Raw genomic sequence first — 24,950 nt, forward strand, 5'->3', positions numbered from 1 at the left:
TTCTTTCTTCTTAGCAAAAGAGATATCACTTTTTCACCTGAAAATTCTGGAGAAAGGATTTGGGGAAGAGAAAGGTGAAACAAAAAGAAGCTGACATTGGCGAGATAAGTATGTATGATCAGCGCACGTTGCACATTACAATCCAAACTTGCAACTTGCTTAGTGGTCTAGACTGTAGCAGATGGAGACTATAGTTCTATATTAGGTGAATGTTAAAAATGACTGAAACAGGTTGCCAGAATCAAAAGGACCCTTAATTCTCTTTCACTGTCGTCACCACCAAAGCCTAATGGGAAAATGCTCTACCCAAGCGTAGCCCACACAGGGAGTTGCACTTTATGGGAGGGATGGGTTCTTGAGGAGCATTATAATTTAAGACCTGAATAGCATCTTTTTCTTTCATGCTGCTCTTTATTTTCTCAGTACTGTCTCTAACGTTTTATAGAGTGCTCTCATTTAATTTAAGTCTAGAGCACACAATTTGAGGTGACTGGTTAGCTCTCTTCACTGTGTTTTATCATATGCCACTTTGGCTCCAAAGTTATCAACTTTCTGGTTGTTTTCAGCATTTGCCCCGGTTCCACAGAGAGCCAATGAAAAATTTGATGATGTTGTGATAGGATATAAAAGTACTTAAAATATACGAATAGTGAATATTGTAATAATAGTTCATTAGTAACAAAAATCTTATTTAAAACATCTGATGTATTTCAACAGTTTGATTCATGGGATATGAAGACCATTAGTATTATTTCTATTACCAGCTAAAATAACTCTGCCATGTGAACCTTACAGTTAACCTGACGGAAAGCTTTAAAATTATGCCATTTTTAACATTTTTCTTTTAATTTGGAAGATTATTTCAATTTTTATGTTTAGAGTACTTCTTTACTACTACCTTTATTTCACACTACATAAAAATATATCATTGGGCTGCCCTGGTGGCGCAGTGGTTGAGGGTCTGCCTGCCAATGCAGGGGACACGGGTTCGAGCCCTGGTCTGGGAAGATCCCACATGCCGCGGAGCAGCTGGGCCCATGAGCCACAATTGCTGAGCCTGCGCGTCTGGAGCCTGTGCTCCACAACAAGAGAGGCCGCGATGGTGAGAGGCCCGCGCACCGCGATGAAGAGTGGTCCCCACTTGCCGCAACTAGAGAAAGCCCTCGCACAGAAACGAAGACTCAACACAGTCATAAATAAATAAATAAATAAATAAAAGAACGTGAATTTCTTAAAAAAAAAAAAATCATTAAAATGTACCTAAAATACTATAGCAATATACCAAGATAATGTTTGCCTTTAAAAAGAGTGACAATAATTTTTAGTTACTGGCTAACAGTAGTTTGCTTGGAAATGAAGTAAGATTAGAGTAAGAGTTGATTTCCTGGAAAAAGCCAGAAAGTTTATTATTTGTTTTCAGAAACCAAACTGATACATATTCTTAAAAAAATGCTTCTACTTCTTACCTTGAAGCCCATCCCAGTATGTAAATGGATTTTTATCTTAAAGTATTAATATGTGTAAGAGAGCTAAGGACAAGAAGTACCAGGCATTTAAGAGGAATATAATGCAGGCTATCCTTGGAGTACCTTGGCCATGAGAACTTCCTTCTCAGACTCCGAAAAATATTTCCAGTAGTAGAGAATTTAATGGACGTGGATGATGGGAACAAGCAGCATGGGGCAATTTATCACTCCCTCAGAAATCTTTTCTTTCACAGTGATCTAACCTCTTAGGCTCTTTATTAGGAGGGGCAGAAAAGAAAACATCTAAGAGTTGTGAACCAGACCTTCCCTGCTGTTATCACTAGTGAATCTGGAGAAAGAAGAAAAGGAAAAAAAAAATCATAATCTTGCCCTGGAACATGATGGAAGTAATGAGGCATCAAGGCCACTTACTGCTGAGAACATAATTGGCCCATAAACACAGGCGATGCTTGGTGATGGGAACGACTTCTTTGTTTCAGAAATGAAGGGATGCCAACAAATCATAACCCTCCTGTTGTTTGGAGTGGCATTTCTAGGAGTAAAATGGATAGTTTCCCCCCAAATAATGCACCCTTACAAGAAAAGGATTACTGCTGTATTTACTAGCTTAGTAGCTTTAAGTGTTTTCAACTAATGGGAATAAATGATGCTGAAGAAAGGGCAAAGGAATAGAAGGTAGGTCATTTGGCAATGAAGGAAAAGCTTGGATTTTAGACCTGAAGGTATCTCACACAAAACAGAGAAAGAGCCTGGAGACCCTCAGAGTCCTTGTGGACTTCCTAGGGCACCTCCAGGGAGCTCATTCATGAGTCTAAAGAAAGAGAATACAGTCATCTCAGGCCCAATCCCCTTTGATGACAGGCAAAAAAATGATTCTTTTTTGAGAAGGAAGAAATGGCCACGTTTTTCTTATGCTGGAATTCTTTGCCCTGCCACTTTAATGTGAGAGTCATCATGGAAAAGAATTTCAAACTTTCTTGGGTCTTCTTTGTAATTTTTTGTTATTCTAAGTGTTCAGCTGGCATACAGGTTAAAGATTTTGGGTTTTATAATTATTTTTTTGGAAACCTTTCTTCCTTCTTCTCAAACATTTGAGTCAGCATACATTATGCCACTATACACACGGCCAAGCAGTAATTCACCTTTGTGGAAGTCAGAGACATCTCGTATATTAATTAGCAAGTCTTTCAGTGATGAGTGGATGGAAACAGGTTCCATCTGCTACTCAAACACAGCCAGAGATTTCCAGGAAGGAGAATATAAAGTCAGTTACAAGGAATTTCTTACCCGATTTGTGTCCAGCCAATGAATGGACTTTGCTTTCATCTGGCACTGCAAAGAAATTAAAGAGACAAGGATCAGACCTGTTTGTATATCAGCCATTTTTTGAACAATAAATTAATATAGATTTGTAATAAGTGAAATCTTTTACTGGCAAAGATTTGAGAAAACATTTTCCCCAGCCTGCCTGGGGCACCTCATTTCTATTGGTACATAATTTAAAGACAGTTATGAAGAAATATATGTACATTAAACCTTCTATGAATAGGATTTCATTCTTTTAAAAATTTCTAATACTTTCAGTTCTTTTAACTGGGCTGTTGTTTCTGTATCCGCAAAAAAAGAAAAACTCAAGAATCTAGAGCTGTATAATATATAATAAAACTCTTTGAGCATGACAGCAATATATCTAATCCCCAAGGATCAGACTTCTATATCTGGACAAAATGGAGCAAAAGGGAACAAACTTACAATTCCTCCTGAAAAAAATTTCTAAAATAGACAAAACATGAAACAATGGCATTCAAGAGATTAGACATCAGGCAACAGAGGACAGTGCCTCTTGAGAGGTGGAAAACAGGTGGGGTGACTCCCGCCATTGCTCCAGCTTACTGTCTGGAGAAAGTTTCCAGGTTGCGGTGCAAGAAGGGGAACATAGGCAGAGCCCAGGGATATCCCAGCCTGAGGACATGAAGCTGGAGGTCCAGGGAAACCAAGGCAGACAGAGTTTAGGTCAGAGAATTGGAGAGAAGAGAGGTATACAGAAATCTTTCTGAGATCTGCAAAGGATCCCCTCAGGTATTTAATCAATTGTTGATGATCACATGCATGTGAGGAAACTACCCAAGACCTGGGACAGAACCGCCCCAAAGGGGAAAGAGCACAGTGTCCAAAGTTTACACAAGGTTGGGAATAAAGCTCCTATTCCCAATACCCAGAGTGAAAAACTTCAAAATTCAGGGGCATCCATTAGAATAGGAAGAAGAATCCTGCTTCAGCAGTGGATAAAATTTTAGATGAACACAGCTCTGATGAAATGGATATAATTTTGAAAGGCACAAATTACCGAAGCTTATATAGGAAGAAAGAGATAATCTAATAGTCCTATAGTTTGTTTTTTAATCGATTTGTATTGAAAGTTAAAAACTTTCCCAGAATGAAAACTCTAGACCCAGCTGATTTCCTGAAGAATTCTACCAAACATTTAAGGAAGAAATAATACCAGTTCTACAGAAATTCTTTCAGAAAATTTAGAGGAGGGAATATTTCCCAACTCATTCTATGAGGCTACCATTACCTTGATGTTAATATCAAGCAAAGACGTTATATGAAAGTTACTAACCAATATCGCTCATGAACAAAGAGGCCAAGTTCTAAATCCTTAAGCAACTCTGCATGGATTATCACTTCAATATTCAACAACAGCTGTTCAATATTCACCATATGTCATTGTCTACATTAGTCTATAAAACTCTGGTGGCTCAAGGGTGGAAGCAAGGTGAGGGGAACTCTGCCAACAAGGAGGACCTCTTCCATTTTCCCAAGTACGAGATTGGTCTCAGAGTAATAAGCTCCTCCTTCCTTTACCTACAACATTCAGTCATATTTCATTGACTCAGTTATTATATAAAAATCTTCCTAAATCTTCCCATACCCACCTAGTCCTCCTTTCCTAAGCTATTTCTTTATTTTCTAGACAAAAGCACTACATGTTTGTGATTTTCCTGGTATTAACTGCTTAAAAATCTTGTTGGACTTTTCTTCATGTTTCCAGTTGGAGATGTCAATCCATATGTATCAGGCTCCAATTGTGGGCCAAATTCTGTCTTTCCCAGGTCTGAAAAAATATACAGTGGAATCTACAGTACAAATGAAAAAATATTGGAAAACAATGATGGTGACTAAAAAAATAATACTAGAAGCTAATACTGAGCATTTGTAATATACAAGTTCTACCCTATACTCTTTATAGCTATTAATTCATTCAATGCTCACAGTAACCTGTAAAGATAGTTATTATTATCTTTACAGATAAAGAAACTGCGGCACATCTTGTAAGCGGAGGAGCCAGAACTTAAACATGGCACTTTTAATCACTCTACTATACTTGTGATGAATCATAGAAGAGTTGTTATATTTTTCAGATTATTGATAACATGAATTAAATGTAAGAAAACACTTGACAAACACCCGTATGTTAGAACACTATTACCCTTTTAATTTGAATATATGTTATTAATAGAAATCTTTCTATGTTGACCAGTATTAACAAGTGTTAGCTATAAATTTGTTTAACATGTTCAGAAATCTACAGTTCTAATAGGTTCAAGCTAAAATAATTCATCTCCATTACACAGATAAGAAATCATCTGAGTTAAAATCTTGACCTAGATACTTACTGGTTACCTGCAATTTATTTTAACTTTCTGTGCCTCAATCTCATCATATATAAAATGAGGTTGATATTGCTTTCCCCGTAGGTTTAGAGTGAAGATTATTTGTGTAAGTTTATGCAAAATACTTAAAAGATCACATAGTAAGTGCTTAATAAATATTAGTTATTAAATCATTAATGATAAACTAAATAGAGTTAATTTACATTACATGTTACAGAATAACATAATAGCTAATAATGGGACAGATGTGGATTGAATTCAAGATTTATCAGGCAAGTTACTAAGCTCCTTTAAACCTTAGTTTCCCCATGTGAAAAATGACATACAAACACTATACAAGGAGTTGTGAGGACTGAATGAAATAAATGTAAAAAAGCACTTAACACAGTTCCAGGTACATGTTTCTCAATAAATGAAAACTTTTGATAAATGGAAACCGAGAGTGGTAAAGGTTGTGAGTTTAATGATGGTGGTAGTACGTATGAATTAACTTGCCTAGGATTATAAAGGAATAGGCAGGGCACAAGGTACTTTCAATTGCTATCTCATGGATAATCCAATACCCACAGCAGGTTTTACCTCCCGGTTTACATGGCTCCCAGTTCATCTTGTAGTGGAAGAAAGGCAAAGGAAATATGGTATTCAGACTACATACATGATTTTATTTTGTGCAGTTATTCTGAAAAAGGAATTCACACAAGGGTAGGGTCTTATTTTTTGTTTTTGTCTTTTTTTTTTTTAACATACATAAGTTATCCCATAAAATCTAAGGCACTTTAAGTACTGCAAATTCCCTTGCCATGTTAGGTTGAACATGGTAACTTAACTTTTTGGCTGAATACTATCTACTATTTTTAGTAGGAATACTAATTATTTTAATTAACATTTGAAATTCTTTAGAATACTACCAAACTATTTCAAAAAACAGTGTAGAACATCCAAATGGGTGATGGGCATAAAAATTAAGGGTCTTTCTCCAAAATATTCACTGACACAGATGTCTATCTTGAGGACAGAAGATAAATGAATAAACATCATAGAAAATAGAGGGAACTGTAATGACTTAATTAATAGAATACATTTTACTTAAAAGGTTAAATTGGGAACAATCATCTTTTATGCACATGCTTAGTGCTGGGAAGTGATTTAAATAACAGTAGCAAATGAGAAAATGAGGTAAAATTATACATACCACCAAGCTTTTTTAAAAAATGACAAGTGTTATAATTAATACTTAACTTCTTTTATAACTCACATTACCTTAAAGCTACTATAAAGTTTCCTCTCAGGGCTGGAGCTTAAGTCTAGTCATTTCCTGCATACTATTTAGATAGCACAGCAATTGGAACAGTAGCAATATTAATATGATAGCTATGTCATTTTAAACAAAGAGCTTATTTACAAGAGGTTGAAAATGAGTGAGCCTGGTGTGGGAAAGGTCTTCCATTCCAAAATGGTAAGTAAGGTATCAAAAGTGTCAAGTAAGAGAGTGTTGATGGAGCAGGAGCCAAAATTTCTTGTTCTGGTTCTAATGACAGATTGTTTTCTCTTCCTTTCTTTCTTCTCCCCACCTCTCCCTCCCTCCCCCCCTTCCTTCCCTCTTCCCTTACCTACCTACCTACCTACCTTCCTTCCTTCCTTCCTTCCAGTTTCTAGAGGATATTATATTCCCTTTCTTATCCTCCAGTTTCCAAGGATTGGTACTATTTGCTCTTGATTACTTTAAAGAGTTATTATAGTAATTGAAGAGGTATTAGGGAAATGTTGAGTCCTTCTGAAGATGAAATTCACAGACATCTTTATTACATTCTTAGAGGGCACTGTGGACTTGTCCCTCTTGAGATTTCTCTAGATTTATTTAGATAATGGGATTTCTATTAAGCTCCTGCTTTCTGGCATTCAACTCAAGATCAATGGACACTATTTGATTTAATTACCATAAGGTTTTTCATAAGGAGGACGCTCTTTGGCTTGGATGTTTGTTAATTTCCGGGTGCGTCCTCTGGTTCAGGAAGCCTTGCTCAGGAAACACAGCACCCTGTGGGCCTATGTTTCCAGTTATTTTCGTTGTAGACCTTTGAAGCTAATCAAAGGTCTACCAACTACCCAACACCAGTGGAAGCTTTTTAAAAGGTGTGGATAAATGCACAGTGTCTTTTGGCTTAATTTCAACCAGGTTCATTGTTAGAGTTGAGAGAAACCATAAAGAAAGAAAATATGGGAAGAAAATCTGTGAAGAATATGGTACTCCGAGAACTTATTAGTGGCAGACATTAAAGTGCATATACTACTTACATATATTGGCTTCCTGGTAGGATATATTTATATTAATATAGTGATCACTTAAAGTGTTTTATTCTTTTGTCAAGCCTTCTTATACTCTTCAAATGCATTCTCACTGGGGGAAAATAATCCCCTTGCTTATTGATAGCATTCAATATGAATTTTGTAAGTGACTATTAGGGACTGCACTTGCTTAATAAAACTTTGCAGAACAGTGGCAGATTTGGTGAGCTAATGGGCCCCATAGGCTCTTCTTATGCTGACAGAAGATGGTATATTGCTAACATGCACAAATCTCTTTAGATAAAAATTGCCACCAGCTACAGTTATTCTTTTTGAGAATGCCAACACTATGTCATGAATGGGAAATATGCAAATGTGTTCAGATTCCCACTACTTCATATTGAGATACTTTGATGCAAAGCGGCATTCTAAAACATGATGCAATGCTGGTCTTTCACACAGACAGCTCTATCTCATTTAACTTTTGATTTCCCTGTCTTTGGCATAATAGAGACTGCACTTTTGAAGATGATGATTGGCACAATAAAAATCTATCTTCTAATGAGGCCATAAACACTTCTCTTTGGATAGTTTACTAGGAAACTAAATATCAAAGAATTCCTTAATGGTTAATAAACTTGTTTCTAAAAGTTGTTCCTTCAAAATTAAAAAAAAAAAATTGATGTAGTTGACAATATAAAGAATCAATTTTCTTCTCTTTTAGCAGATCAGTTTCCGTGCCACTGATTGATTTCCAGAATTTGTAAGGAACACAAACCTGTTTCAAGTTGTAAATTAAGTTCCTTTCTTAGCAACCATGAACTATTACTGCATTAATTTATAGTGTTTTCTTATGTCAATGACTATTTGGCATACTGCTTCTCCTTAGGGAGACTTTTTGAGTTTTCAGTGCTATAAATTCTTATGTGTTGAAAAATTCTTCCATCTCTTGGAAAAAAAGTGAAATACAAAAACAAAATAAGGCTTTTGCTGAAAAAGGGGCTAGGCGATCAGTACAATATAATGACATAAATGTTTATCTCACCATCTCCCCCAAAACACCCCGGATGTGTTGGTGCTCTGACAATACGCTAATCAGAACACAACAGCTGAAGTTTTCTTCTAATGTTATAGAGCATCTTCCAGCCAGGCTGCCACAGGACAAAAATGAGGGACCCATTCCCTCATCATTATCCAACTGTTCATATGTTCACAGCTTTTCAGTGAGCTCCTCAGAATTCTTTTTTTTTTTTTGCCCATGCAGCATGCAGCATGCAGGATCTTAGTTCCCCGACCAAGGATCGAACCGTGGAAGCACAGAGTCCTAACCACTAGACCGCCAGGGAATTCCCTTTCTTTCTCCATGAATCTTAGGAGAGCTTCAATCTAAAGTTAGGAAAATCCAATACTTTCCTTATGTTCTTATACTATTGTCTTTATCTCATTAAAGAGCATTGGAAAACCCAAAACATGCCTTCATAAATTCATCGATTCATTTGTCTTGAACCTACTCAATAAGCACTTTCTTTCTGAAAAGAACCAGACACTCAAGCCTGGGGTTTAATGAGGAGATACAAATAAATAATGTATTGATACAATGTAATGTAATAAATAGTATAATAAAGGAAGAAGGATATGTGTTAGGGATATATTAGACAGTCACATAGACACGAGGATTCACAAAAATAATAAAGGTTTTCGGTGACTGAGTACTTGAACCAATACACCTGGGACACTTTTTGTTCATGGCAAGGGAGCAGCATGATAAGAGTGAAAGAGCTCCAGCTTTGCTGTTAAAGGGACCTGGATTCTGACACTAATTACATGTGTGACCATGGACTAATTACTTAGTCTTTTACAATCTTACTGAACTTATTTGTAAAATGTAGATAATGCCCCCTACCACAGAGTATGAGATAACCTAGAGGATATAAAAACTTATCTTGGAATCTAGCAGAAGCAAGTGCTTAAAGATGGATTATACCTGCCTTTCACACACCACCACTTCTGCTAGGTGCTCTGCACTCTATCACATCATAAGTATGTTTTTGAACAGGCTGTGCAACTTCATGCATCTGTACAATATTATATACAAAGCACATGGAATTTCTTCTGACTTACAATGAAAATTCATCCATTCTCCTGCTAGGCAAACATGCTTTAAGACCCCATTCAAATGTCATCTTCTCCAGGTCATCTTCCCATGTCTCCAGGCTGAGCTTCAGGACCAAAGTAATTTGTAAATATCTCAATTATTTGTGTATGGGTCTGTTTCACATTAAACATGAGCACCTTAAGGAAGGGACACGTCTTGTTTTTCCTTGTTAGCCTGGAATCATGCCCACCCCCTCGTAGGTACTCATTAATGTTTGCTGAGTGAATGAATGCAACATTTGTATGAGTAAAGAAAGGAAGCAGCAATTTGGATACATCCATTCAGCAAAATGTTCTAGACCAATGAATGTGAAATATATTCATCGTGGTATACATATGGTTCCACGAATGTTGTAACAAAAATGTGTATAAACCTAGTAAAATTCTTGTGGTGCAATTTGCAGACACGCTCCTGGCAAGGAAAGGGTGACTGGAAGAAGGTGACTGGAATTCGAACCTGGGATAGGTCTAAATAAAGACCACAACATGGTAGAACTGTTTGTTATAAACTCACATATTTTGAGTAGTGAACTGTAGAAAAAAATATAATTGGTAGTCTAGTCACAACTCACTGTGTATCTCTAATAAGTAGGTTATTAGTGTTTATGAATTTACTTTTGGGCTTGCTGGCACTCTTCTCACTGTTGTTCCCCACATGGTAATGACACTTGAAAGAGCAACTCATTCTGTGTACAGAAAATATCACATTACATTAACAACAATACTGAATACTTGGTACAGAGGGTACTCCTTTCAGTACACAAATGTTATGAGTTTTCAAAGCTGTAAATAGAGTAAATAGATGTCTTTTTGTTACATCACAGTTTCAGACAAAAACAAAAAGAAAACCCACTAACTTTAAAAACTGCTTCTATAAAGTATTGAAACATTAAAATATTTATAACGTATGTGTAAGATATAATGGACAAAAATAAAGCAAACACTGTGTATCAACCAATGGGTTTGAGAAAAGAATATTAGCTTACTCAGTTTCATTCTTTTCCCTCCTTACTCAGAGGTAACCACAATCCTGAATTTTGTACTGTATCATTTTCTTGCTTTTCTTTAAAATTTTACCACAAATTTGTCCCCAAATAACATTCTTTAAATTTGTATCTTTCATTAAATGATATTGGATTTTGTCACATACTTTTCTGTGTATACTGATGTGAACATACAATTTTTATTTTTCAGTCTGTTAATATGTGACTTACAAATGTTTGATTGATTTCAAATTTTAAACCAACTTTGCATTCCCAGGACAAACTCTACTTGGTCATAATCTTTTTTATACATTGTTGAGTTCAACTTGCTAAATTTTTAAAAAGAATTTTATACCAAATTATGAAGAATGTCAATCTAAAGTTTTCTTTCTTCTATGTCCTTGTCTGGCTTTGGTATCATAGAAATGCCAGCTTCATAGAATGAGTTGGGGAAGTATTCCCTCCTCTTTATTTATCTGGAAGTGTTTCTGTAGAATTCCCATTATTTCCTCCTATAGAATTCACCAATAAAGCCATTTGGACCTAGAGTTTTCTTTGTGGGAAAGTATTTCACTATAATTCAATTTCTTTAATAGCTATAGGGATATTCAGACTATTTCCCCTTGTATGAGTTTGATTGTTTGTCTCTCGCAAGTTTTGTCCATTTAAGTTGTCAAATTTATTGTTCATGATATTGCCTTAAAATTCTTTTAATATTTGTAGAATTTATAGTGATATCCCCTTTCTCAATCCTAACAATTTTCATGTATCTTGTCTTATTTTATTTTGATCAGTCTGGTTAATGGTTTATCATTTTTATTGACCTTCTTAAAAAACTAGATCTTAATTTAATTTCTCAAATTTTTTCTATTGATTTGTATTCTGTTTTTTATTATTTCCCTTCTAATGATTAATTTGGGTTCAATTTTATTGAACCCTCTTTATTTTATTAACATGAAAGCTGGCTGAGGTTGTTGATTTGAGAACTTTCTCCTTTTTCTAATATAGTTTAATTCTATAAATTATTCTTTTACTGGCATCCCACAATGTTTTTGAATCACACAAATGTTGATATGTAGTGTTTTCATTTTCATTCAATTCAAATACTTTCTGATTTCCCTCTTAGTATTTTCTTGATCCATGTGTTATTGAGAAGTTCTTTATTTTCCAAATATTTGTAGGTTTGCCAGCGTTCTGTTTTTTTTTTCATTTTAATTCCACTGTAGTGGGGGAATATAAGTTGTATGACTTGAATTCTTTAAACATTTTTTTTTTGTGCTCAGGAATTCATTGAGATACTTGGATCTGGCTTTCTAGATTTCATTAAATTTGGAAAATTTGTGGCCATTATTTCTTCATATATTTTTTCTCTGTTCACCCTTCTCTCTCATTTGAGGAATCCAATCACACATACTTTAGAACACCTTGAAGCTGCTCCTCAGTTCACTGTTCTTTGCTCATTTCTGTATGTCTTTTTTCTTCCTGTGTTTCAGTTTGTATAGTTCTACTGCTATGTATTCACATTCACTTATCTTGTTTTCTGCTATTGTCTAATCTGCTATTAATTCCATCCAGTGTATTTTTCATCTCAGACATTAAACTTTTCATTTCCAGAGGACAGATTTTTTTATATCTTCCATACCTCCACTTAACATGTTTAATTTTCTTCTAGGCTTTTGAATATATGGAATACAAACATAATAATTTTTTAATGTGCTTGTCTGCTAATTCTAACATCTGTATCATATCTAGTTTTAATGATTGATTTTTCTCATTATGTGTCATATTTCCATACTTCTTGGCAAGCATGATAACATTTATTGGGTGCTAGATACTGTGAATTTTACCCTTGTTGGGTGCTCGGTATTTTTATATTCTTATAAATATTTTTTCTCTCTTCGGGATATAGTTGAGTTACTTAAAAAGATTTAATCCTTTTGGGTTTTGCTTTTAAGATGCGTTAGTCAGGACTACAGCAGCATTTACCCTAGGCTGATGATGCGCTACTGCAGAAGAAGTGCCTTTATGCATACCTTATCCAATGTCCTGTGGATTTTAAGGTTTTCGCAATCTTGTTGGTGGGAACAGGTACCATTCCTAGTCCTGTGTGAGCTCTGGGTACTGTTTCCTGGATCCTTTTGGGACTTATTTTCTCAGCCTTGGTAGTTTCCTCACATACATGCTCTGATCAGTGCTCTGTGTATAACACCCAAGAGAGATTCTCTATATAGTTCTGGAGTTCACTCTCTATGCAGATCTCTCTTCTCTGGTACTCTCCAAACTCTAACCATCTTGCTTTCCCTGGAGTCTTAGCCCTATCTCCTTAATTCAGGTATTGAAAGATGTAATGTGAATCTTGTAACAAGTTTCACAATACGGCACTATTTAATTTCTCTGAAATAAGTTGCAAGATAATTCCAATATTTAATAAATTAAAATATCTTGTCCTGACAACCACAGCTTCCTAAATCACAGACCAGTGGCCCTAAGACTACTTGAGTAACTATAACCCAAAGTGTAATGGGGAGAACACTGAGCTAAGAATGTGATCAGTGACTGAGGATATTCTTTGAAAGTCTCATTACCTGCTTGCCTCCTACATAAGGATATGATGAAATCAATTCTGAGAATAAGCAATTAAAAAATTTGTTTGGAATACAGGACCACAAAGAGAATGCAGCTAAGCTGGTGGACTGAAAGGAGACCATGTCTAGGCCCAGGGCTATTCCCCTGTCCTGACAGCACACATGCTACCTTCATGAGCAAGTCACATGACTTTCTTCCAAGTGTCCTCATAACCAGACCCAAGGCTTCTTCCATCCCATGACTGAACTTTGGCAAATGCCTCCAACTTGCTCTTGACCTCCCTCCACCTGCTCAACTCTACATCTTATTTACCATATTCCGATTAATCTATGCTAAACATCACTTTCATCATTTCCCTGACCTACTCAAAAACCTTCACTAAATTCACCTGCTTAGAAAATAGTTTCCTTAGTCTTTTAGTTAAGGTTTGAACCCTTTTTACCTTTCTCCCTATATTTTCCTCTATTTACCTGTTATTGAAGTCATTTACAGTGATTTCTTGTTTCTTCTTATTTGTTTTTATCCTTAATAGAAATGCCTCAAACCTCTCATATAAAACTACTATATTTCTCCTGGGCCCAGCTCTCCACTATAACCTCCTCTTTGTAGAATACTCTATTTCTGTCTCCCCCAGAACACTTTAGGTTTGCCTCCAAGCAAATGTACCACTTTTTATCCTGTGTTATGTTGATTTGTGGGCAACTTCAATGAAGGCAAAGATAGTATTTTATTCATCTTCACATCATAAACAGTTACAGATTACAAAGGTCCTCTGGTTAGTTGTATGAAGTCTCTCTCTCTCTTTTTTTAAATCTACGACAGGGAAAAGACCACTGTGTGAGATCCCTCCCAGGAAACTTCTTTCTCGGTGAATTCTTTGGATCTACCCAAGGGTTGGACTATTTCCAGTACTTAGACTATGAAAACTCTGTTTCCTAGGCCCTTGATAAGTATTTCCGTTATCAGCAAGAAATCAATATTGATTAAACCATGGGGAAAAAAGGGCAGAGGCTACCCTATAAGTCACACAACAAATGGCCATTATTCACTACTAACCAGTGAAACAACACATCTCTCATCCCACTATTTACAATGTATACTTCCATAGGTGAGTCTCTCTTTAACGGGGATAAGGAGGAAGGAAACTAAAACTTACTACCAACTTACACGTGTCACAAATCGTGCTAAGCATTTTAATATATGTTATCCCATTGAATCCTCATAAAAGCTCTATTACCTTCACTTTACAGAGGAGGGAGCCGAGGCTCAGAAGTGTTGTGTCATTAAGTTAGCAAGTGGGATAGCTGGGAACTGAAGAGTTCCCAACTTCAAAGTATACATTCCTTCTACTATGTGAGTCCAAGTGGTAGGATTTTGCTAATAGCTTTACCATCAAGAACTATACATTTCACTAGTCACCACTACCTCCTAAAGTAGAATTTCATAACCATGTGAAAGGACAGTGTCTCTTAAAAATGGTTGTCGATGCTCTCAGAAGTAAGAAATAGGGTTGTCGTAAGTTGTTTTGAGCCTCATACACCTGGAAATTGTTACCAAGGGGAGGCATTGACTATTGTTCAGATGATGTCAGAGCAGGGGAGAAAGAGAAAAATCAAAGTGACATCACAGAGAATTTACTGCTCGAACATAGGAATGAAGCAACAGAGAAAACCACAAATGAATCCAGTGTGCAGTCTTGGGACTGAGGGCCACCATTATTAGAAGTTAGAGGGGAAAAAATGGGGTAGGATCAGGTCAATAGTCTCGACAGAGTAGAAGCAGCATGGCGTGCCTGGGGACTCACATCTCTCTTTTTCATCCCCTGCCAACTTTTTGATGCAACCTAAGACAGTATTAGATTTTGGCAGCCAAACTGGCCTATTGTTGGCTCGTCAAGTGTACGGTCAATGAAAATCCTGAAGTCCTTTTTATATTAACTGCTGTTAAGCCAGGTCTCTGTCCAACAAATATCCGTGGAGATCCAGTGCTATGCCAGTCATCATGCTGGGCACGGGGATTGTGGAAGTGAACAAGACAGTCTCGAGCTGTGCACCAGCAGGGTTTCTATCACACAACTAACCACAAATAGTGAGAGGAGTATTAGCAAACCTTCCTGATCAAAGCTACCTTCAGCTCTTCACTTTGACAGATGTAATAAGCCCCTGCCTCATCTCTGGGATTCTGCACCTACTCCTTATAGTCTACTTTCCGCACAGGCACTACCGTAATCCTTTTAAAGCAAAAAACAAAACAAATATCTTATCGTGACAGTCTCTTGACTCAAAGCCTACCAATAGCTTCCAACCACATTTAGGAGAAAATCTAAAAACTTACTAGAGTCTCCAAGCCCTGGTTCCTGGGGGCCTTTCCAACTTGTTCTGCATGGCTCTCCCCTTGCTCAGCGTACTTCACCCATCCTGGACTCATTGCAGTTCCCCAAACATGCCAAGTATGACCCCCTTTAGGGCTTTGGGACATGCTCTTCCCCCACATAGTTCATGGCTCGCCTTCATTCACATCTTCACAGATATCAGATCATCACAGAGGTCCTGCCGGACCACCTTACCTAAAGTAAGGACTTCCATCCCCAAGTCTGTTACTATCTCCTCCTCCTGCTTCATTCTTCTACAAAGCATTCATCACTGACATTTTCTCCATTAGAACATAAGCTCCATGTGGATGTGGGCTTTGCTTTGTTCACCGTTTTGTCTCCAGGGTCTAGAACAGTGCCTGGTACCTGGTAGGTACTCAATAAATATGTTGAATGAAACAAGGATGCTCAGGGAACTGGGAAAATAGGTAATGCAGAGACTAGACCTAGTTTATGGATTGGGCCTTCCTGATGGCTTTAAGTTGAGACCTGGAGATGTAGAGGGAAGGGTGAAGTTGATTTTTGGACAGAGGAAACATGACAGCCCCAAAACAGGTCCCACACACAGAACCTAAAAATCCTTTGTACAGTAGAAGTGCTCAGCATGAGCACGTGACTGGTGAGAGACCGAATGTGGGAGAAAGAAACGGGTCAGTCACGGAGAATCTCAAAAGTCACATTAATGAGTTTTGTCTTTATCCTCAAGGCAATGGGACACTGTTAAGGGATTTTCAGCAAGAAAGTGACATGATCGGATTTATGTTTTAAAAAGATCACCCAGGCTGCAGCGTGGAAAATGAACTGGATGGGAGTAAGACAGGAGGCAGTTGCTTCTTTTTTTTTTTTTTTTTTTGAACCCAAGTACAGGAATTTACATTTATCCCTATTAAATTTAATCTTCTGAATTGCAGCTCATCAGTTCTCCCTGTTGAGATCTTTTTAAATCCCTATTCTGTCATCCATGCACTAGCTAACCCACCAAACTGTGTGTCACTTATACATTTGACAAGTCGGCCTGCTACACCAGAGCAATGCGCAGGGCTTATGTTACTGAACACCATCCCTGCTCTCTTCAGGTGCTTGTGGGATGTCTGGCTGGGTAACAACATACTCTCCCATCACGAGGCAGTACCTCTTGTAAAGTTAACTGGCCATCCCAGAAGTATAACCCTCAAGATCTAGTAACCGAGCTACCCAGGATTTTCATGTGCATTTCCCCCAGACCTTATGGACTTCATGCTAAGACAGCAACTCAGTTTATTCTTGCATGAATTAATTTTGGCATCTGGCTTCTGGCTGGGGACTGTATAGGTGCTTCTATTCCTGACTACAATAAGTGCTTTCAAAAGATTTCTGTTCTGGCGTGAACTGAAATATGTAATAGTGTCTCTATTTCTGCCCAGACTCTACTAACATCTGTTTAATACGCCAACTGTCCGAGGCTACTAGTATGTAATAGATTTTGAAAAGTTGTCATCCAGACTCACTGTTTATTAGAGGATATTAATTTGGGGGTTCATGTGCTGTCTCTCCAATTCAGAGCATAGAACTGTTCACTTAAAAAGGATCACAAAGTTCTGCACACACTAGTGAAATGATCTGGTAATTTATACTGATCTATTAGGTGAGCTCATTTAAATCAGGCTCCTTTTTGCAGAACGGGTGGTGACACATACATATTAAATATCCACTATTTTTTTGGAAGGTATTGAGGTATACTAAGGATCGTGAACAAGGTTGAACTAATAGAAAACATTACTGGGAAAAAGAGAAAGTTGCTAGACCCAGACTCCAAAGTGACTTCACAGGAAGCGATTTTTTAATCTCTTTTCCTTAGACCAGGGGTTTCTTTGGAGGCTTCAGAAGCTACCAACCAAGGAAGGGAAAAAGGAAAAGCTGCATGATCCCCTCCTTTCTGCTGCCCCCCAATTCTTACATTAAACACAGTTTCTTGTCATAAAAGTTTGAAAGATATTCAGAAAAATTGACTTAAAATTATTTGGGTATGAATTTCTCATTTAGTAAGAACTGACTGACTTTTTAATTAATCTTTGTGAATACCTAGAAATTCCTGTCAGCTGGGGAAAAAAAGCCCAAAATATAAATGTAATGTACTGATATTTTAAAATAAATTCTAAATGTAACAATTAATAAAACTGGCATAATTATACATTTCAGAACTAGTCATTTATTAATTTCAAATTTCTGGCTTTATTCTCATAGTTTGGAGCCAGTAATTTTTTCATGTCTCGGATACTTTCGTAGGTCCTTGTAAAGCACATAGGCTCTAAGCCTTGTGCCTAGAATGACTGATAGGAAACAAACAAAATCATTGCCTGCTTCACCCAGAGGAACTGATTCAACAGTTCAGGACATGAAAATATAAACTTAAAAATCATAGCTTTAGGATCATTAAGAAGAAAAAAAATTATGATTTGCTGATGTTCCGTATGGGCATCTCCTTTCTATATGTTGTGCCTTCACTAGATTTTCCAGCTTGAAAATGGCACCTTTATTGTCCCAAGCAACTCTGACTCCTCATCCTCTGCTCCTGCCTCAATATATAATTGGTCAAGCTTGACTTTGACCATAGGTAGGGAATCAGGTCATTGCTCTCTTACTGCTTTTCTACCCATTCTACAATTCTATCAAAATACAATCGATTGGAATAGTAGTCTCTAAAGACTAAGATCTAAAAGAACTCTCAACTTCTGCCAGCTCACATGAGGCTTTCTTTGCATTTCTGTATATAAGCAGTGACCAGAAGCATACAGCCTTACAGGGTAGCTATGGCATACACTGTAGGCTGGCTGACCCAATGTCACCGACAACCTCGTTCTCCCCAGCTACCTTCTGGCTACAAGGAATGTGACATGTCATAGCCTGGCCAAGAAGCTAAAAGTGGAAGTTTTCAGGGCGGCACTTCTTAGACAATATTGGATACCCTGATGTCAAGGGAAGAAGGTGGCACACCCTTTCGCCTTCCCCCCGTCCACCACTTTTCTTTTTTTTTTTTTTTTTTGCCCGGAACATGGATATGATTTCTGAAGATATAGCAACCATCTGGACACTGCAGTAACAAATATGAGGACAAAGGCCAAAAAATCAAGAATGACAGAATAGAAAAAGAGAAGGAGCCTAGGTCTCTGATGGCTTCCTTGGGACACTGAATTGGCCCTATCCGGACTTCATGTAATATATGACAAAAAAAGCTGTTTATTACACCACTGCTGGTAGAGTTCTCTGAGAGTTGCAGTGGAACGTGCTCCTATTTAATACCATTTTAACTGGTAGGGAGTAGCTTTTTGTGTCGACCCCAAATCTGTTAACAAACATCTCATCATTCTGCCCATAAATATTCTTATCCTCTCTTTCAGATGACAGTCCTCAGTGATGGGAGGTCAACCAATACACCCTGCTCCCTCTTCGCCCTTTTTATAGTTAAATATCCCCATTTCTTTCTATCAGGGACAGGATTACCTGCTTTTTAAATTGTATTTTAAAGTTATTTTAACGATGCCAATTGATTTTATTCTAATTGTAAGTGTAATACATACTTGAAGATTTGAAATATGCAGAAATATATCTAAGATAAAAATGATCCTTGCACTGTCCACTAAGAGAAAAATCAACGTTAACATTTTTTTTTTTTAACGTTAACATTTTGACAAATGTCCTTCCATTGTTTATATATGTATAGACACACACATCTCAACATACATACATATACTAATTGTACGCCGTGGTCTTCAAATGTTTTATCATTAATGTTTCATATCATTAAATAGTCTGAAGAGTTTTATTGGTTGCATAATAGTCTATTATATCTATCAGATTAATAGACTATAATTTCACTAATCCTCTTACTGCTGGAAAATTAAGTTCACTACAGTGAAAAATCAAACTTAAATCTTGGTCAGATCTTTCATTTTTTTTGTAGGATGGTTCTTCTAAATGGAATTACTGGATAAAAGGTAAAAATGGTGCTAAGGTGTCTTATACAATTACCGCATTGCCTCGCAGTAAGGCAGCATCAACTTAAAAATACAACAAGCATGTGTTGTAAGGCTGGTGCATACATTTTTCAACATTTTCCAATATTTGCCAATATAATATCTTAATTTCCTTATTGCTAGTGAGGCTGAATATGTTTAATATATATTGGCTTATTAAATTTCTCTTTGCTTTTGTGAATTGTCTGATCATATATATGTCTAATTTTATATTGAAATGTTTCCTAATTACTACCAAGAGCTGTTCCTACATTAGAGATGTTAATCCTTTGTCATGTTTTTTTTTTTTTTTTTTTTGAAGACTTTTTATAGCTACTTTATTTATTTATTTATTTATTTATTTTTGGCTGTGTTGGGTCTTCGGTTCGTGCGAGGGCTTTCTCTGGTTACGGCAAGTGGGGGCCACTCTTCATCGCGGTGCGGGGACCGCTCTTCATCGCGGTGCGCGGGCCTCTCACCGTCGCGGCCTCTCTTGTTGCGGAGCACAGGCTCCAGACGCGCACGCTCAGTAGTTGTGGCTCACAGGCCCAGCTGCTCCGTGGCATGTGGGATCTTCCGAGACCAGGGCTCGAACCCGTGTCCCCTGCATTAGCAGGCAGATTCTCAACCACTGCGCCACCAGGGAAGCCCTGTCATGTATTTTATAATTATTCCTTTATTCTCTTGAACACAGAACATGAGGATAATAGGGAGTGATTATTAAGTGTCTCTTAAACAGGGTCTCAATCTTATTTTAAGAAAGCTGGAGTTTCCAAATTAATTAATTTTTCAGGATGTTGCTGGATTAAAAAAGAACAATGTAATCCAAAATGAACTCATGGATCCATCCTTAGTTTCACATATACTACCCATAGTAAATCTCTTCTCCAACTCAAGAAAAAAATATTTTCTCTTTCCACTCAAATAACCTTCTCTACATATCTCTCTTAATACTAGCATTTTATTTTCAAAATGAACCTTCTAAAACATGCTTAGAAAAGTACATGGTAGTGATATATTGAACGCCTGTTTAAGATTATTGCCTTCTTTCACAAATATAATATTCCCAGTCCATTAATGATGAAGCATATCATCAGTTTTTCCAGTGGGGCAGACAATTAGACTGAGCTGTCTTTAGAAATTCTTGCCCTTAACGACTCTGTGACCACATTTTCAATATAACAACATCTCTAAATTATGGCTTGTAAAAAACTATTTTACAAGTTTTACAAAAATAGTTTACTATTTTACAAAAACTATTTTTTTTACTTGGATACAGATTTAGATATCTAAGAGGTTAGTTAATTTAGCCGATTTAAGTGTTAATTAATACATCTATGCTGGATACTGTCTAAGTCAGGTTACATGATTATAGGGCCTTTTAAGGCTCCTCAGTTGCCTTAGCATATGAGGCTGTAGAAGACTGTACTTGTATTAATAAATTCTTTGATTAAACCTAAATACAAAAACTGCTTTGTGGATAAAAATGGGCGTAAATTACAGAGCTGTAATGGGTGAGCCTGTACCAAGTGTTTAAACTATGTAGAATATTTCCAATTTATTCTAAGTTAATCATGTTCCTTGACTCAGAATTTTTTTGGTATTATTTTGTGGTATTTGTCATGATGACTAATACTATATGACCCAAGGTGAGCAAAACCTCTGAATATTCAGCTTACACAACCTTCACCACAACTCACATGCAGTCAAATTGCTCTGTCCTGATGTAATTCGATTTTGTGTTGTTGCATGTAAAAGCAAGCAGTTCAGGAATATTTTGAATATAATTCCCATGGCACGAGGTTTATGCACAGACTACACCACTCTTCTGCACACAGATTTACGGAAAATGAAAACGGGAGTCATAAATAAGCACACTGTTTTTTTGTTACAGAAATACGTATCTTCAACTTTTTCTAATTCAACAAACAAAAGGAAAAAATTCTCATAAATTAAAATATAAATAAAAGGATGTACTGCTTTAGATTAAAAGGAAGATAACAAAAAGAAATGATAGAAGAACACAAAGGGGAAAAAATGTCAGTGATAGAAGACTAGGAAGGGCCACAAAACAATCTGATCTAATTAACCCTCCCTGGCAGTGCAAGGGAATTCACATGATCTAAATCAATTATGTCAAGTGATTGCCTAATTTATTCATAGATTCCTCCAATTAGGAAATAAAGCACACGGCCCTTTTCTTCAAGTTTTAAACAACTGCTTTCACTCTTTTCTATGTAATGGAATTAAAGCCCTTGGCCTTCTGTATTTTCTGCATTTGACTCTTTCCTTAAATCTGTTCATCATTATGAACCTTCTCCAAACACTTTCAAATGAACAAAATTAGTTTGGGTAAGTGAAAGTGAATGTAGACTGCTATACTCCACACCCTCCCAAAATATTTTTATCCCTATTCTATTTTGCTACCCAAATCAAACATTTATTTGCACTTTTATTCATTTATACTTTAAGTATTCGTCTGCACTTTTACTCATCCATTCATTCGATATTTTGATGTAGAAAAGGTGAACCTTTCTACTTAGTAAGATCAGTCAAATCAATCATGGAGATCAATGGGTTTCTGAGATTGCAGCCAGATTGCTCTAATGCTATCCACCCACATCATCCATCTTGGATTTACTCGACACCTACATATTCTAAGTGGTGAGGAGGAAGCCAAAGACTTATAAAGTATGACCCTGTAAAGGCTTGTAATCTGGTTAGAGTGGGCAAAAATTCTCACTCAGTAGGTACCCAAACGAGTATGCAATTCAGTGCTAAAATTCAGGATACCAAAAGAAATTGCTTTAAGAATTCAGAGAAAGAGCTGGAAAAAAATGACAGCTCCCTGGAGCAGGCAAGACTTGAGTGGGTCCTGAATGAAAGTTAAAATTTAAATAGGAAAAAAGAGAAGATGACGGTCTTCTATTTTTAGAGTTGAGACTGGGAAATTAATAAGCCTCACTTGCAACAGAAAGGTACAATGGTTTAGAGCCTAGCCATCAAAGTTTAATGTGCCTGAGTTCAAATCCTGGCTCCATCGCTTACTAGCTATGATACCTTACAGAAATCGATCACTTTAAGCCCCGTTACACTCATCTGTAAAATGGCAATAGAATTGCTGTGCAAAAAACCACGCTTGGCGTATAGCAAGCGCTCAAAAAAACATTAGCTACCACCACTACCATCACAGATACTACTGCTTTCTCTCTTTTTCCTCTTCATATTCTAGATTAATAGGTATCATCACTGCCCTGAATATTGGGCTGAGGAGTTTGATCTTTTTACCAGGAGTAAAGGAAAGTCGGCGGCTTCTAGCTATTGGATAGACAGGCATCCAGCAATGTATGAGAGGTTATTTTACCATACATGTGCTATTCTTTCTGAGGCACATTGCATGCAGTCAGTCACATTCTGTCATCATAATCCATTATTAATTCATGCTTAGTTACAGCCTTGTTCTTTCATGCTGCTCTGCAGTTAATTCCTGCATACTTAGCGACCATAGACACTTCTCTACCCTGGAGATTCTCTCCCAGATTGCATCCCGCTGCACAGCACTGCTCACATGTCCCAGCTTGCTGTCAATCCTTCCTTTCCTCACTCGACTCTGGCTCTTGCACATCACCTTTCAACTTCACAAACACATCTTCTCTGCCAAGGGCATTCCTCAGAGCTCTAGCCCTGTGAGATGGTCTGTACTCAAGGTTTCTGTGATCAAATGAGTTTACGAGATGCTGCACGTTATTGTATCTTGAAGACTTGCGGGGACTCTTAAATGCCCAGCGATGTGCATAGAACACATTAAAGGTTGTGAACAATCTTGTATTTAAGAAGACTGTTAAACTCAGAAATTTCCAAACTTGCTTGACCGTTCTTTACTATATCATTCAAGTTACTACTAAGACATTCGAACAATTCAGTTTCAATTTTATGTTCACTTATTTTTATATTAACGAACACATTCTTTAATCTTCGATAAGGCTTCATTACTAGTCTATAGTTAGAGGACTTTGCCACTTATGATTTTCCTCTAGAGGGGGAAAAAAAAAAACGAAGGAGAAAGCACTAAGATTATTCACCTGGAATCTACTGATTTATTAAGGACAGAAATAGGAAATCTCTGACGTAACTCAGTTTTCACTCAATTTGGGTGCTAAGTATTTTTTTCCAAATTTAGAAAATGGGCTAAATGTTTTCCAATAACTCGGTACACTCTTGTTTTCCTTTTAAGACTTTTTAGCTGCAACCTCTGCAGGTCTCATATTCTTTCAGGACAATCCTGATGTGCTTGGGGATTATGTCAGTTAGTTCCTGGATCAGCAGAGGGTAGATTAGCTATTCCCAGCTCGCTTGAAACCATCACTCATGATTAGTCAATTTCCAATTTGATCTCTATTGCAATTTTTGTTTTAATTTTAATAACATCATCTGATAGAGTTCCTAGTAACCTTTTCTTATGAACACTAGAAACCAAGTGGGGATTGAAACATTAGCCTTTCCAGTCATGTTCCTTCTCTCCACAATTTGTGGAAGTTTATGTTTGTTATACTGAATATCTTTCTGGTGTCTTTATTCACTTATTATTACTGTTCATGAGACTATTTCCACTAAGGGTAACCTACAGAAATAAGATAGTCTGTTGTCACTGATAAGTTTCAGTTATTTAGAACAGTGTGTGGCACAGAGGAAGCACTCAATAAATATTTGTTGAAGGAAGGAAAAGAGATGGATGGGTGAATTTTACATGGGACTGAAATTATGTTTTCAAGTGTTGGACAACTTTTCAGTCTTATAAAAATAGAGTAGGTGTTTCTGGCGACACCAGCCCTTGTACTAATGTGCTCTAAATCAGCCAAAGCCACTGGGTACACAGTATAGTAGTTTTAGTGTTCCAGTGAAGAACCAAAAAGAAATTATTTTAGTAAGATTAACTGATTTACCCTAGATTAAGAAGTTTTTCTCATAAATAAGTCCAAGTTCTGACTCTGTTTCTGATTCATGTTTAACTAGACATTTTCTAACCATTTAATGAAAGATACAGATGTAGTAATTAATATGTACTTTGGAGGAAGAAACATACTTAGCTTTAGGAAAGTAAAAGCAAAATATCTATTTTCCCCCATGAGCAAGAGTTGAGATTTGACCTTTAATGAAGATTAACATTTTACTTCCAAAAAGTGATATTTAATTTAGAAATTTTCAGGCTTACAGAGGAAATGCTCAGATGATTCAAAATAGAAAATATACAATAAATAAATATATTAAAAATGTTTAGCCACAGCAATAATTTTAAAAGTAGAATTAAAATATTCCTGTTGAGCCTACAAAATTGGCAAAAATGAAAAAAAACGATGACAGATTCTTCCATATACTACTGAGAAGAGTGTAATTTCCTTTCTGGAGGGCAGCTG

General features: G+C 36.7%; 1 protein-coding gene across 5 annotated transcripts in view; it reads right to left on the reverse strand.

Annotated features, from left to right (window-relative positions):
• The window catches only part of PARD3B (par-3 family cell polarity regulator beta), a 1,043,271-nt gene that overhangs the window by 390,204 nt on the left and 628,117 nt on the right, over window positions 1-24,950 (reverse strand). For all 5 annotated transcript variants that reach the window (XM_057551599.1, XM_057551600.1, XM_057551598.1 and 2 more), the window contains one exon: window positions 2,775-2,819. In XM_057551599.1, coding sequence (XP_057407582.1) covers window positions 2,775-2,819 — 45 coding nt within the window. The remainder of the gene's footprint in view (window positions 1-2,774; window positions 2,820-24,950) is intronic.

This window comes from Balaenoptera acutorostrata, chromosome 8, assembly GCF_949987535.1.
Source record: "Balaenoptera acutorostrata chromosome 8, mBalAcu1.1, whole genome shotgun sequence".
Taxonomy (NCBI): domain Eukaryota; kingdom Metazoa; phylum Chordata; class Mammalia; order Artiodactyla; family Balaenopteridae; genus Balaenoptera; species Balaenoptera acutorostrata.